The following is a 16,300-nucleotide window of genomic DNA, read 5'->3' on the forward strand; positions in this document are numbered from 1 at the left end:
CAAACTATGAATAATAAAACGTGTGTCCTTTATCATAGCTGCACGTATGAAAAAAAAAGTGCGTGTGAAAATCAGTGGTATTCAGTGAGGTAAGATGAATTAGTTCATTGCTCCTGCCAAATGAATTGCACTGAGTGGAGCGGATCACCACTCCAAGATGGCGGCCCCGCGTCTCGTCAGCGCCAGTAGGCAGTAGCGCGCCATGCTGCGTACCCTTAGAACATGTCTGTGGAACTATTTCTGTGTGACATGACGGTCCGTCGCCTAAATGTTTCCCCCCTCTGCCCGGAACTACAGCAACTCTTTTTCGAGTCTGGTTTTTTTAATGTGACTTATCTTAAACTTATCTTCGGCGACTGGACACACGGAGCATATAAAAACAATAACAACATCTACAGGTATGAAAACCATTAATAAATGAACCAATTGTGTCGGAAAACAAGTAGCTAGCATAGATAAGGTCACACCACGAACGGGAACACTCACTCTACTTTGACGTTACTAATACTTACTATCACAATATATATATTTAATATAAACATGAATTACTAAAATAGATGAGTAATTATGTGTATTAGATGTACACCCAAAGCCTTGTAAATGTGGATTAAAAATAAATAAATACAAAATATGCATATACATTTATATTTGCTCCTTTAAAAGTCAAATAAATGAAATTATTCCAAGGTTGGCTATTCCGTTTTTACACCAGACGTGTCCAAACTGTGGAGGTGAATTTGTGTCTTTATTATAAAAGCTTTTTTTTGACACAGACTGAGTTTATATAACGAAATGTTTTGCGTTTCAATGTGCTGCCTCTATGTAGAATGTGTCACGTGACTTCAAACTCGCCACCTCATTGGCTGGTTCTATATATTTGAGTTAGTAATTTATTATTTTTTTAAATTTTTTATTTAATTGAACAACAAACATACGTTTATAATTCACACAACAGTCAAGGCACTTTCAACAACAAGTAAAGAAAACAGAGAGTATTTAATATTAATAAATAATAATAATTAAAAAATAAATAAAAAAAGACAAAGGGCTAGCTAAATCACTTTAAATGTTTTTAAGAAAGATATCAATTTAAGGGCTTTTGTACTCTTAATCATGCTCCAAGATTTGATTGATAATTGTAAATTAAATTAGAAAATGTAGGCCTTACTTTCATAAATCGACATTTATGTAGAACATTTTTTGCCTGTAGCATAATAATGTTGACAAACATTTCTATGTTACAGTCGTTTATAAAAATACCAAATTTGGATCGATTCAGTCTTTTTTTTTTTAAAATTTATATTTGAGTTAGTATTTTATTTATTTCTATTTTTAATTGAACAACAAACATACATTTGTAATTCACACAACAGTCAATGCACTTTCAACAACAAGGAAAGAAAACAAAGTCAAATACAGATAGATTATTAAATATTAATAAATAATAATAATAATAAATAAATAAAAAGGGCAAAGGGCTACCTAAATCACTTTAAAGGTTTTTAAGAAAGATATCAATTTAAGGGCTTTTGTACTCTTAATCATTCTCCAAGATTTGATTGATAATTGTAAACCATTAAGCCAGTTAGAAAATGTCGGCCTTAATTTCATAAATCGACATTTATGTAGAAAAATGTTTGCCTGGGGCATAATAATGTTGACAAACATTTCTATGTTACAGTCATTTATAAAAATACCAAATTTGGATCGATTCAGTCTTTATTTTATTTATTTATTTATTTATTTATTTATCTTTGTCCTTCAATCCGACAGCCATCAGACTGTATAATGCATATGTTCCTTTTGACTGTACATGTACTGTAAATGTATAATGTAATTATATTATTCACATGTGAATAATGCTGTATAATAGACTGTATTTATATTATTCACATGTGAATAATGCTGTATAATAGACTTTTTTTTATATTATTCACATGTGAATAATGCTGTATAATAGACTGTATTTATATTATTCACATGTGAATAATGCTGTATAATAGACTGTATTTATGTTATTCACATGTGAATAATGCTGTATAATAGACTGTATTTATATTATTCACATGTGAATAATGCTGTATAATAGACTGTATTTATGTTATTCACATGTGAATAATGCTGTATAATAGACTTTATTTATGATATTCACATGTGAATAATGCTGTATAATAGATTGTATTTAGTTATTCACATGTGAATAATGCTGTATAATAGACTGTATTTATGTTATTCACATGTGAATAATGCTGTATAATAGATTGTATTTAGTTATTCACATGTGAATAATGCTGTATAATAGACTGTATTTATATTATTCACATGTGAATAATGCTGTATAATAGATTGTATTTATGTTATTCACATGTGAATAATGCTGTATAATAGACTGTATTTATATTATTCACATGTGAATAATGCTGTATAATAGACTGTATTTATATTATTCACATGTAAAAAATACCCAAGTGTTTATTGTCTATTGTGAGCGAACTGTGGTGCTGAATTTCCCCCAGGGATCAATAAAGTACTTTCTATTCTATTCTATTCTATTCTATTCTATTCTATTAATTTACCGGAAGTGGGTCTTGAGTTTTGAAGCAACAAATTAATATGCGCTGATATTTTAATTTTTTAATTTTTTACACACTGAATTATAAAACACTGTATCTTGACAAACTGAATTTTTAAACCCAAAATTTCGCTCACAAATTTTTATTCAACAAAATTGTCAGCATTATTTGATTTAAAAAATAAAAATAAAAATCAGTTCACAAAATTCCGTTATATTAAATCAGTGTCCACACAAAGCTTCCATAATAAAGACACAAATTAACCTCCAGACCAAAAATGTTTCTTCCTGAATGCTTGCAAACTGAAAAAATAAACGGCTATTAAATATATTTATAAATATGTTTACATATACAGTACTTAGTACATTTGTAAATGTTGTTCATTTAAAAGGGGCATAACATATTAATGAACATTTGACATGTAAATGTGAGAGTATTTACCTGGTACATCACAAGAATACATAAAAAAAATATGTGCACAGCATTGACTTATATGACCCAACCCAAACAACCTTCCTTAGTCATGGTGGGGGGGGGGGGATTCAACCTGTGCAAAAATTCGACAAACATGGTCACACACACAACACAACCTGCTCATTGAACTTTGTGGATATTATTAAAAAAAAAAAAAGTCCAATCAGCATAAAAACACTAAACTACACCCATTACAAGGGATGATGGGAAAAATTTTAGCTACTTGATATTTCTGATTGATTGAAAAACTTTAAGGAGGAAAGTAAACAAGGTAGGAGTCAATTTTTCACATACTCTTAATAACCAATTATATTAATCATATAACCATTATATTATTATAATAAAGCGTACTCATAGTTATATATATATACATATAGTGTCAGAATAATTTTATATAATTTATCACACAACTTGTTTTCCTAGTTCAGGCTGCCCTGCGAGAAGACAAAAGATGTCTTTGTTCTTATCGAGCAAAACGCTTGTAAACCTCCACTGTGTGCGACGGGATGCGACGTGGAGGTGTTGGTTTCTTTGATCTATTGGCCAGCCACAGGAAGACCTTGTGATGACCGGAGATCTACAAAGCAGAGAGGGAGCAGACCTGACCTCGCTTTGGGCACCTTTTCTTTAAACTGTTTATGACCGAGTGCGGCAGCCGTTTATGACCTCCCCTCCCCTTAAAAACAGCTGCAGCCATGTAATCAGGAAATGCCCAAATAAATGTGGAGGCGTGGAGCTCCCTCCTCAGAGCGTGGTGGGGGACTGTGCGAGTGTGCAGCCCCAGACGTTTCTCCTCATGAGCTAAATTGAATCCTGTCTTGTCTAATAGATGTCATCGGTGTTTGAACCTGACATATAGTTACTATGCACATACTTTTTTAATTGAAATGATATATGTTAAGTTTGATTTAACCTGTGGAACTCCCAAATTCTTCAAATCTGGGACTAACCTACCTAGGCCTCACTTCCTGTTTCACACTTTTTGTAAATCATGGCGCTTAAAAAACAAACAAGGTGTTTAGAGGGCAGGCGTTTCCCACGGTCACGTATGGTGTCGTTCCTGTGCGCAGAATGGCGTCTCCCCACGAGCGCAGCGGGAGGGGCGAGGACGGCGAGGACGACCCCGTGGACCGCATGATCTCCCGCACGGGCTGCGCCGAGCTGCACTACGCCGTGCAGGAGTGCATGGCCGAGCGTCAGGACTGGCGGGCGTGTCAGGACCACGTGCGCGCCTTCAAGGCCTGCATGCTGGACTACCAGCAGACGCGCGCGGAGGAACTGAGGCGGCGGCCGGCGAGCACGGAGACCACGCCCGGCTCTGGAGGTGTGTTTCTTACTTGCTTGAACCGTTTCACGCTGCGTCGCCACAATAAACTACCGTATCATCCAGGCTGGTGCTGGTTGTCTTGGCGACGCACAACAGCCAATCAAAGTCGCACCGCAGTCTCTCATTTCAAGCCTATTTTGTTGTACCTTTTCTTTTTCCTATTAAAAAAATCATAGTTAGTTTTGAAAGCATCCCGAAATAAGAGACAGTTCTTCATCTGCTTGTCCTGTCAAGGAGTCAATATTAGGATGTGATAATAATCATAAGCTATCATCCGCAAACATGAATATTTGATATACTTTAGAGATAGATGATAGGTGTCCCAAAATGGAACCCCAGAAATTAGGTTAGCTCTGTTAGGATTTGGATTATGAATAGAAATGTAATGTTGTCTTTTCATAAAGATACATATGTAGCCATTTTAGAGCATTTTCAGTGCCATATTTATTTCATTTTGTTGGTTAAGAATTTGGACAAATCATAAACATATGCAAAGTAGAAATACAAGTTTTTCCATTCGCGGTAATTCAGAGTAAAAAACACCGTAATTTTACGGTTAACATTGACAGTAATTCACTGTAAAAATGACCATTTATTTTACAGAAAATAAAAACAGTGAGTTCAGTGGCCAGAATCTTACCGTAAAATTAACAGTGGTACCGTTTTTACATTTCCAGTTATTCCTAGTCATTTTACCATAAAATTCCGATTTTACAGTAAAAACTGGCAGCTCAGTCGCCAGAATTTAAACGTAAAAAAAACTGTGAAATTTACAGTAATTCATAGTAAAAACTATCGTCACATACCGCTAAAATTCTGACTCCTGAGCTAGCAGTGTTTTTACTGTAAAATCTCGATTTTTATACAAGTTGGCATATTTTTCAGATTTTCGATTATAGTGTTAAAAAAAGAAAAAGTCAGATTTTACAGTTAAAAACTTTTTTAGAATGTGATAATAATCATAAGCTATCATCTGCAAACATGAATATTTGATATACTTTAGAGATAGATGATAGGTGTCCCAAAATGGAACCCCAGAAATTAGGTTAGCTCTGTTAGAATTTGGATTATGAATAGAAATGTAATGTTGTCTTTTCATAAAGATACATATGTTGCCATTTTAGAGCATTTTCAGTGCCATACTTATTTCATTTTGTTGGTTAAGAATTTGGACAAATCATAAACATATGCAAAGTAGAAATAAAAGTTTTTCCATTCGCGGTAATTCAGAGTAAAAAACACTGTATTTTTACGGTAAACATTGACAGTAATTCCCTGTAAAAATGACAATTTATTTTACAGAAAATAAAAACAGGGAGTTCAGTGGCCAGAATCTTACCGTAAAATTAACAGTTGTACCGTTTTTACATTTCCAGTTATTCATAGTCATTTTACCATAAAATTCCGATTTTACAGTAAAAACTGGCCGCTCAGTCGCCAGAATTTAAACGTAAAAAACAACTGTGAAATTTACAGTAATTCATAGTAAAAACTATCGTCACTTTACGATAAAATTCGGACTCCTGAGCTAGCAGTGTTTTTACTGTAAAATCTCGATTTTTATACAAGTTGGCATATTTTTCGGATTTTTGTTTATAGTTTTTTTTAAAAAGTCTGATTTTACAGTAAAAACATTTTTGTCTTATCAAGGAGTCAATATTAGGATGTGATAATAATCATAAGCTATCATCTGTAAACATAAATATTTGATATATTTTAGAGATAGATGATAGGTGTCCCAAAATGGAACCCCAGAAATTAGGTTAACTCTGTTAGAATTTGGATTATGAATAGAAATGTAATGTTGTCTTTTCATAAAGATACATATGTAGCCATTTTAGAGCATTTTCAGTGCCATATTTATTTCATTTTGTTGGTTAAGAATTTGGACAAATCATAAACATATGCAAAGTAGAAATAAAAGTTTTTCCATTCACGGTAATTCAGAGTAAAAAACACCGTAATTTTACGGTAAACATTGACAGTAATTCACTGTAAAAATGACTATATATTTTACTGGAAACAAAAACTGGGAGTTCAGTGGCCAGAATTTTACCGTAAAATTAACAGTGGTACCGTTTTTACATTTCCAGTTATTCGTAGTAATTTTTACGATAAAATTCTGATTTTACAGTAAAAACTGGCAGCTCAGTCGCCAGAATTTAAATGTAAAAAAACAAACTGTGGAATTGTTTTTAAATTTACTGTAATTAGTAGTAAAAACTATCATCACTTTACGATAAAATTCTGACTCCTGAGCTACCAGTGTTTTTACTGTAAAATCTCGATTTTTATACAAGTTGGCATATTTTTCAGATTAAAAAAAAAAAAGTCAGATTTTACAGTTAAAAACTTTTTTAGAATGTGATAATAATCATAAGGTATCATCTGCAAACATGAATCTTTGATATACTTTAGAGATAGATGATAGGTGTCCCGAAATGGAACCACAGAAATTAGGTTAGCTCTGTTAGAATTTGGATTATGAATAGAAATGTAATGTTGTCTTTTCATAAAGATACATATGTAGCCATTTTAGAGCATTTTCAGTGCCATATTTATTTAAATTTGTTGGTTAAGAATTTGAACAAATCATAAACATATGCAAAGTAGAAATAAAAGTTTTTCCATTCGCAGTAATTCAGAGTAAAAACACCGTATTTTTATGGTAAACATTGACAGTAATTCACTGTAAAAATGACAATATATTTTACTGGAAACAAAAACTGGGAGTTCAGTGGCCAGAATTTTACCGTAAAATTAACATTGGTACTGTTTTTACATTTTCAGTTATTCATAGTCATTTTACGATAAAATTCCGATTTTACAGTAAAAACTGGCAGCTCAGTCGCCAGAATTTAATGGTAAAAAAAAACTGTGGAATTGTTTTTAAATTTACAGTAATTCGTAGTAAAAACTGTTGTCACTTTACGATAAAATTCTGACTCCTGAGCTAGCAGTGTTTTTACTGTAAAATCTCGATTTTTATACAAATTGGCATATTTTTCAGATTAAAAAAAAAAAAAGTCAGATTTTACAGTTAAAAACTATTTTAGAATGTGTTAATAATCATAAGCTATCATCTGCAAACATGAATATTTGATATACTTTAGAGATAGATGATAGGTGTCCCAAAATGGAACCCCAGAAATTAGGTTAGCTCTGTTAGAATTTGGATTATGAATAGAAATGTAATGTTGTCTTTTCATAAAGATACATATGTAGCCATTTTAGAGCATTTTCAGTGCCATATTTATTTAATTTTGTTGGTTAAGAATTTGGACAAATCCATAAACATGTGCAAAGTAGAAATAAAAGTTTTTCCATTCGCGGTAATTCAGAGTAAAAAATACCGTAATTTTACGGTAAACATTGACAGTAATTCACTGTAAAAATGACAATTTATTTTACAGAAAATAAAAACTGGGAGTTCAGTGGCCAGAATTTTACCGTAAAATTAACAGTGGTACCGTTTTTACATTTCCAGTTATTCGTAGTCATTTTACCATAAAATTCCGATTTTACAGTAAAAACTGTCCGCTCAGTCGCCAGAATTTAAAGGTAAAAAACAACTGTGAAATTTACAGTAATTCATAGTAAAAACTATCGTCACTTTACGATAAAATTCTGACTCCTGAGCTACCAGTGTTTTTACTGTGAAATCTCGATATTTATACAAGTTGGCATATTTTTCAGATTTTCGATTATAGTGTTAAAAAAAAAAAAAGTCAGATTTTACAGTTAAAAACTTTTTTAGAATGTGATAATAATCATAAGCTATCATCTGCAAACATGAATCTTTGATATACTTTAGAGATAGATGATAGGTGTCCCAAAATGGAACCCCAGAAATTAGGTTAGCTCTGTTGGAATTTGGATTATGAATAGAAATGTAATGTTGTCTTTTCATAAAGATACATATGTAGCCATTTTAGAGCATTTTCAGTGCCATATTTATTTCATTTTGTTGGTTAAGAATTTGGACAAATCATAAACTTATGCAAAGTAGAAATAAAAGTTTTTCCATTCGCGGTAATTCAGAGTAAAAAACACTGTATTTTTACGGTAAACATTGACAGTAATTCACTGTAAAAATGACTATATATTTTACTGGAAACAAAAACTGGGAGTTCAGTGGCCAGAATTTTACCGTAAAATTAACAGTGGTACCGTTTTTACATTTCCAATTATTCGTAGTAATTTTTACGATAAAATTCTGATTTTACAGTAAAAACTGGCAGCTCAGTCGCCAGAATTTAAATGTAAAAACAACTGTGGAATTTACAGTAATTCATAGTAAAAACTATCGTCACTTTACGATAAAATTCTGACTCCTGAGCTACCAGTGTTTTTACTGTAAAATCTCGATTTTTATACAAGTTGGCATATTTTTCGGATTTTCGATTATAGTGTTAAAAAAAAAAAGTCAGATTTTACAGTTAAAAACTTTTTTAGAATGTGATAATAATCATAAGCTATCATCTGCAAACATGAATCTTTGATATACTTTAGAGATAGATGATAGGTGTCCCAAAATGGAACCCCAGAAATTAGGTGAGCTCTGTTAGAATTTGGATTATGAATAGAAATGTAATGTTGTCTTTTCATAAAGATACATATGTAGCCATTTTAGAGCATTTTCAGTGCCATATTTATTTCATTTTGTTGGTTAAGAATTTGGACAAATCATAAACATATGCAAGGTAGAAATAAAAGTTTTTCCATTTGCGGTAATTCAGAGTAAAAAACACTGTATTTTTACGGTAAACATTGACAGTAATTCACTGTAAAAATGACTATATATTTTACTGGAAACAAAAACTGGGAGTTCAGTGGCCAGAATTTTACCATAAAATTAACAGTGGTTTTTACATTTCCAATTATTCGTAGTAATTTTTACGATAAAATTCTGATTTTACAGTAAAAACTGGCAGCTCAGTCGCCAGAATTTAAATGTAAAAAAACTAACTGTGGAATTGTTTTTAAATTTACTGTAATTCGTAGTAAAAACTATCATCACTTTACGATAAAATTCTGACTCTGAGCTACCAGTGTTTTTACTGTAAAATCTCGATTTTTATACAAATTGGCATATTTTTCAGATTTTTAAAAAAAAAAGTCAGATTTTACAGTTAAAAACTATTTTAGAATGTGATAATAATCATAAGCTATCATCTGCAAACATGAATCTTTGATATACTTTAGAGATAGATGATAGGTGTCCCACAATGGAACCCCCGAAATTAGGTTAGCTCTGTTAGAATTTGGATTATGAATAGAAATGTAATGTTGTCTTTTCATAAAGATACATATGTAGCCATTTTAGAGCATTTTCAGTGCCATATTTATTTCATTTTGTTGGTTAAGAATTTGGACAAATCGTAAACATATGCAAGGTAGAAATAAAAGTTTTTCCATTCGCAGTAATTCAGAGTAAAAAACATCGTAATTTTACGGTAAAAATTGACAGTAATTCACTGTAAAAATGACCATTTATTTTACAGAAAATAAAAACTGGGAGTTCAGTGGCCAGAATTTTACCGTAAAATTAACAGTGGTACCGTTTTTACATTTCCAGTTATTCGTAGTAATTTTTACGATAAAATTCCGATTTTACAGTAAAAACTGGCAGCTCAGTCGCCAGAATTTAAATGTAAAAAAACAAACTGTGGAATTGTTTTTAAATTTACAGTAATTCGTAGTAAAAACTATCGTCACTTTACGCTAAAATTCTGACTCCTGAGCTAGCAGTGTTTTTACTGTAAAATCTCGATTTTTATACAAGTTGGCATATTTTTCAGATTAAAAAAAAAAAAAGTCAGATTTTACAGTTAAAAACTTTTTTAGAATGTGATAATAATCATAAGCTATCATCTGCAAACATGAATCTTTGATATACTTTAGAGATAGATGATAGGTGTCCCAAAATGGAACCCCATAAATTAAGTTAGCTCTGTTAGAATTTGGATCGGAAAATTCCGCTGGCATTTTTCGAAGCGTAAAAATCTAGCGACATTTTGCTCAGCAGACGGCGGCGTGCCTGCCGGCGGCCACCTTGCCCCTGCGGCGTCCGGCGAGCAGCTTCTTGAGCGACTCCTTGATCTCCTGCGTCTGCAGCGTGTAGATGATGGGGTTGAAGGCGGGCGGGAAGACGGAGGTGAGCGACAGGTTGATGATCCTGGCGTGGGGGTGGATGTTCTCCATGAGCGTGAAGGTGACGAGCAGCGGCACGAAGTAGACGGCCACCAGCGACAGGTGCGCCACGCAGGTCTTGAAGGCCTTCAGGCGCTCCGCCGCGGCCGCCACCTTGGCCAGGGCGCAGCCGATGGAGACGTAGCTGAGCAGGATGAAGGCCAGCGGCAGCCAGAAGATCACCACGGGGTAGACGCAGCTGACCACGTAGCTGGGGAAGTGGCTGTTGCACGCCAGCCGGTAGATCTGGCCGTGGTCGCAGAAGTAGCTGTTGATGACCAGCGAGCGGCAGAAGGACAGCCGCGTCAGCAGGCCCGCCGCCGCCAGCACCAGCACCACCGCCAGCAGCCAGGAGGCGGCGATGAGCGACAGCATGCGGCGGTGGGTCATGCGCACCGGGTAGTGCAGCGGGAAGGTGATGGCCAGCAGGCGGTCGTAGGCCAGCGCCAGCAGGTTGAAGGACTGCATGCACAGCGAGGTGTAGCAGAAGAAGAGGAACGCCAGGCACTCGCCGTACGCGATGCGGCGGTGGCCCAGCAGGAAGATGTCCAGCAGCTTGGGCACCAGCGCCGAGCTGCCCAGCACGTCCACCAGGGCCAGGTTGAAGACCGCCACGTACTTGGGCGTCCGCAGCCCGCGGTCCAGGCAGATGACGGCCATGACGGCGCCGTTGCCCAGCAGCGAGAGCAGGTAGAGCAGGAAGAGGAAGACGTAGTACAGCTGGATGTGGCGGACGCCCGACAGCCCGCTGATGACGAAGTAGTCGGGGCGCACCAGCGACACGTTCTCGTCGGCGGCGGGGTTGAACCAGCTCATGTCCCCCGGATTCTGTGGCCCCGCCGACCAATAAGAGGCCTCCCTGTGACCGCTCCTTCTTGGCCACGCCCACTCGGGGGCAACAAACAACATGTAGGCTCCCGGGGCGCGTCACCATGGCGACCGCTGGCACAACACAAACATGACCTCTCACCCCTCCAGCAGGCTTCAAAACCAGTAGTGTTCTTGTTTTAACATCGTGACTTTCTGAACAGCATTCATTCAAAACCAATAGTGTTCTTGTTTTTTAACATTGTGACTTACTGAACAGCATTCACTCAAAACCAGTACTTTTCTTGTTCCAACATAAATATTTAAGCCCCAACAGTCAAAATATATATATTTTTAAATGTATCAATTAATTCAAAACCAATAGTATTCTTGTTTTAACACCGTGACTTACTGAACAGCATTCATTCAAAATCAATAGTGTTCTTGTTCCAACATAAATATTTAAGCCCCAACAGTCAAAATATATATATTTTTAAATGTATCAATTAATTCAAAACCAATAGTATTCTTGTTTTAACACCGTGACTTTCTGAACAGCATTAATTTAAAACCAATAGTGTTCTTGTTTTAACACCGTGACGTACTGAACAGCATTCATTCAAAACCAATAGTGTTCTTGTTTTTTAACATTGTGACTTACTGAACAGCATTCATTCAAAACCAATAGTGTTCTTGTTTTAACACCGTGACTTACTAACAGCATTCATTCAAAACCAATAGTGTTCTTGTTTTAACACTGTGACTTACTGAACAGCATTCATTCAAAACCAATAGTGTTCTTGTTTTAACACCATGACTTACTGAACAGCATTCATTCAAAACCAATAGTGTTCTTGTTTTTTAACACCGTGACTTACTGAACAGCATTCACTCAAAACCAATAGTGTTCTTGTTTTAACGCCGTGACTTACTGAACAGCTTTCATTCAAAACCAATAGTGTTCTTGTTCCAACATAAATATTTAAGCCCCAACAGTCAAAATATATATATTTTTAAATGTATCAATTAATTCAAAACCAATAGTATTCTTGTTTTAACACCGTGACTTTCTGAACAGCATTCATTCAAAACCAATAGTGTTCTTGTTTTAACACCGTGACTTACTGAACATCATTAATTCAAAACCAATAGTGTTCTTGTTTTAACACCGTGACTTACTGAACAGCTTTCATTCAAAACCAATAGTGTTCTTGTTCCAACATAAATATTTAAGCCCCAACAGTCAAAATATATATATTTTTAAATGTATCAATTAATTCAAAACCAATAGTGTTCTTGTTTTAACACCGTGACTTTCTGAACAGCATTAATTTAAAACCAATAGTGTTCTTGTTCTAACACTGTGACTTACTGAACAGCATTCATTCAAAACCAATAGTGTTCTTGTTTTAACACTGTGACTTACTGAACAGCATTCATTCAAAACCAATAGTGTTCTTGTTCCAACATAAATAATTAAGCCCCAACAATCAAAATATATATATATTTTTAAATGTATCAATTAATTCAAAACCAATAGTATTCTTGTTTTAACACCGTGACTTACTGAACATCATTAATTCAAAATCAATAGTGTTCTTGTTTTTTAACACCGTGACTTACTAAACAGCAATCATTCTAAACCAATAGTGTTCTTGTTTTAACACTGTGACTTACTGAACAGCATTAATTCAAAACCAATAGTGTTCTTTCGCCAACATAAAAAATTAAGCCCCAACAGTCAAAACATATATATTTTTAAATGTATTTATTAATAAAAAATCAATAGTGTTCTTGTTCCGACACTAACTATTGATCATTGTAGTAGTGGAGTAATCTATTGATTATTGTAGTGGTGGAGTAATCTATTGATTATTGTAGTAGTTGAGTAATCTATTGATTATTGTAGTAGTGGAGTAATCTATTGATTATTGTAGTAGTTGAGTAATCTATTGATTATTGTAGTAGTGGAGTAATCTATTGATTATTGTAGTAGTTGAGTAATCTATTGATTATTGTAGTAGTGGAATAATCTATTGATTATTGTAGTGGTTGAGTAATCTATTGATTATTGTAGTAGTTGAGTAATCTATTGATATTGTAGTAGTGTGGAGTAATCTATTGATTATTGTAGTAGTGGAGTAATCTATTGATTATTATGGTAGTTAAGTAATCTGTTGATTATTGTAGTAGTGGATTAATCTATTGATTATTGTGGTAGTGGAGTAATCTATTGATTATTGTCGTAGTGGAGTAATCTATTGATTATTGTGGTAGTTGAGTAATCTATTGATTATTGTAGTAGTTGAGTAATCTATTGATTATTGTAGTAGTGGAGTAATCTATTGATTATTGTTGTAGTTGAGTAATCTATTGATTATTGTAGTAGTGGAGTAATCTATTGATTATTGTAGTGGTTGAGTAATCTATTGATTATTGTAGTAGTTGAGTAATCTATTGATTATTGTAGTAGTGTGGAGTAATCTATTGATTATTGTAGTAGTGGAGTAATCTATTGATTATTATGGTAGTTAAGTAATCTATTGATTATTGTAGTAGTTGAGTAATCTATTGATTATTGTGGTAATTGAGTAATCTATTGATTAGCTTGTTTGATTCATGGGATAAAACACACTTTATAGCCTCAATTCATATTTCAGTGAAAACATTTCACATGAACAAATATTTTTGTACTTACCTTCATTACACCCTATTTACCTTGTTTTACCTTCTTTTATCCATTATATTCCTTTTTTTTAACCTTTATATTAGTTTACCTTGTATTTACCTTCTATCTTATATATTGCTTTTTTTTAACCTTTATATTTATTTGTTTACCTTGCTTTACCTTCTGTATTCCTTTTTTTTAACCTTTATTTACATTATTTTACCTTGTATTTACCTTCTTCTATCTTATATATTGCTTTTTTTTTAACCTTTTGTATTTATTTGTTTACCTTGTTTTACCTTCTGTATTCCTTTTTTTTTAACCTTTATTTACATTATTTTACCTTTTATTTACCTTCTTTGGCCGTCTTTTACCTTGTTTTATCTTCTTTTACCTTTATTTAACTTTGATCTTTTATTTACCTTCTATTGAACTTATTTTCCAGTACCTCTTATTTACATTATTTTACCTTTTTTAGCCTCTGTTTACCTTTAATTTACCCTCTGTATACCTTCTTTAACCTTCTCCCTTCTTTTACCGTTTTTACTCTCTATTTACCTTTTTTAACCCTCTCCCTTCTTTTAGCTTTTATTTACCCTCTATTTACATTTTTACCCTCTATTTACCTTCTTTTACCCTCTACCTTATTTTCCTTTTTATTTACCTTCTTTTTCCCTCTATTTACCTTATTTTACCTTCTATTTACATGTTACTCCCCACCCTCTTTTTACCTTCTATTTATCTTCTTTTACCTTTTATTTACCGTATATTTACCTTCTTTAACCCTCTCCCTTCTTTTACCTTTTTGTTACCCTCTATTTACCTGCTTTTACCCTCTACCTTATTTTACGTTTTATTTTCCCTCTATTTACCTTCTTTTATCTTTTTTACCCTTTACTTACCTTCTTTTACCTTGTATTACCCTCTTTTTACCTGATTTTATCCTCTACCTTATTTTGCATTTTATTTACCTTCTTTTCCCCTCTATTTACCTTCTTTTACCTTTCATTTACCCTCTTTTTACCTTCTATTTATCTTCTTTTACCTTTTATTGACCGTATGTTTACCTTTTTACCCTCTATTTACCTTCTTTTACATTCTACCTTTTTAAAAAATATATTTTTTACCACATACCTTCTTTTACCCTCTAGTATTTACCTTTTTTGATGTACCTTCTTTTAAATTCTGCCTTCATTTACCTTTCTTAACCCCATTTACCTTCTTTTACCCTCTAGTATTTACCTTTTTTAAATGTACCTTCTTTTACCCTCTGTTAACCTTATTTTATCTTCCATTTCCTTTATTTTCCACCTTTCACCTTTAATTCACTTCATTTACCTTATTTTACCTTCTTTTGACCCTTTACCATTTTTACCTTCTATGTATCTCATTTTACCTTCCTATTGCGGTCCGGATGTTATAAAGTCGTATTAGTTACACTTGAACGATTCATCGTAGCACAATAATATCAATGGAAGCTCGATTAATCAATTAATCAACTTTTTTAATATCGTAGTAGTAGTAGTAGTAGTAGTAGGAGTAGTAATAGTAGTAGGAGGAGCAGTAGTAGTAGTAGTAGTAGTAGTAGGAGGAGTAGGAGTAGTAGTAGTAGTAGGAGTAGTAGTAGTAGTAGTAGTAGTAGTTTACCATTGGGAGGCTGCTCCTTGGCTGCCCACTAATTCTATTAGATATTAGACATGCCCAAGAGGAACAACATGATATTAGACATGCCCAAGAGGAACAACATGATATTAGACATGTCCAGGAGGAACAACATGATATTAGACATGTCCAGGAGGAACAACATGATATTAGACATGCCCAGGAGGAACAACATGATATTAGAACATAAACATAAGTATTTAACATGAATATTGAATATTAACATTGGTATTTACATTAAAAACATAGGTATTTAACATGAATATTGAACATGAATATTAGTATTTAACATGAATATTGAACATAAACATTAGTATTGAACATGAATATTGAACATAAACATTAGTATTGAACATGAATATTGAACATTAACATTAGTATTGAACATGAATATTGAACATTAACATTAGTATTTAACATGAATATTGAACATAAACATTAGTATTGAACATGAATATTGAACATAAACATTAGTATTTAACATGAATATTGAACATAAACATTAGTATTGAACATGAATATTGAACATAAACATTAGTATTTAACATGAATATTGAACATAAACATTAGTATTTAACATGAATATTGAACATATAC

At 33.4% G+C, this 16,300-nt stretch overlaps 2 protein-coding genes across 4 annotated transcripts in view; one reads left to right on the plus strand and one right to left on the minus strand.

Moving 5' to 3' along the window:
- The first annotated feature begins 265 nt into the window (after positions 1 to 265).
- The window catches only part of LOC133650116 (cytochrome c oxidase assembly factor 4 homolog, mitochondrial-like), a 324,940-nt gene continuing 308,905 nt past the window's right edge, over positions 266 to 16,300 (plus strand). For all 3 annotated transcript variants that reach the window (XR_009826185.1, XM_062046953.1, XM_062046952.1), the window contains exons 1-2: positions 266 to 398; positions 4,118 to 4,371. Coding sequence is in view for 2 of the 3 variants with exons in the window: in XM_062046953.1 (XP_061902937.1) it covers positions 4,119 to 4,371 (253 nt within the window). In the remaining variant the exon portion in view is untranslated. The remainder of the gene's footprint in view (positions 399 to 4,117; positions 4,372 to 16,300) is intronic.
- Positions 10,396 to 11,382, minus strand: LOC133649496 (olfactory receptor 8G17-like). The gene has a single exon (XM_062046085.1). The coding sequence runs from the start codon at positions 11,380 to 11,382 to the stop codon at positions 10,396 to 10,398; it is 987 nt and encodes a 328-aa protein (XP_061902069.1).

The sequence above is a fragment of the Entelurus aequoreus genome, linkage group LG05 (genome assembly GCF_033978785.1).
Source record: "Entelurus aequoreus isolate RoL-2023_Sb linkage group LG05, RoL_Eaeq_v1.1, whole genome shotgun sequence".
NCBI classification, from domain to species: domain Eukaryota; kingdom Metazoa; phylum Chordata; class Actinopteri; order Syngnathiformes; family Syngnathidae; genus Entelurus; species Entelurus aequoreus.

What these genes read in the sequence shown, in the direction of transcription:
- LOC133649496 (XM_062046085.1), bottom strand. Translation starts at nt 11,382, where the DNA reads ATGAGCTGGTTCAACCCCGCCGCCGACGAGAACGTGTCGCTGGTGCGC.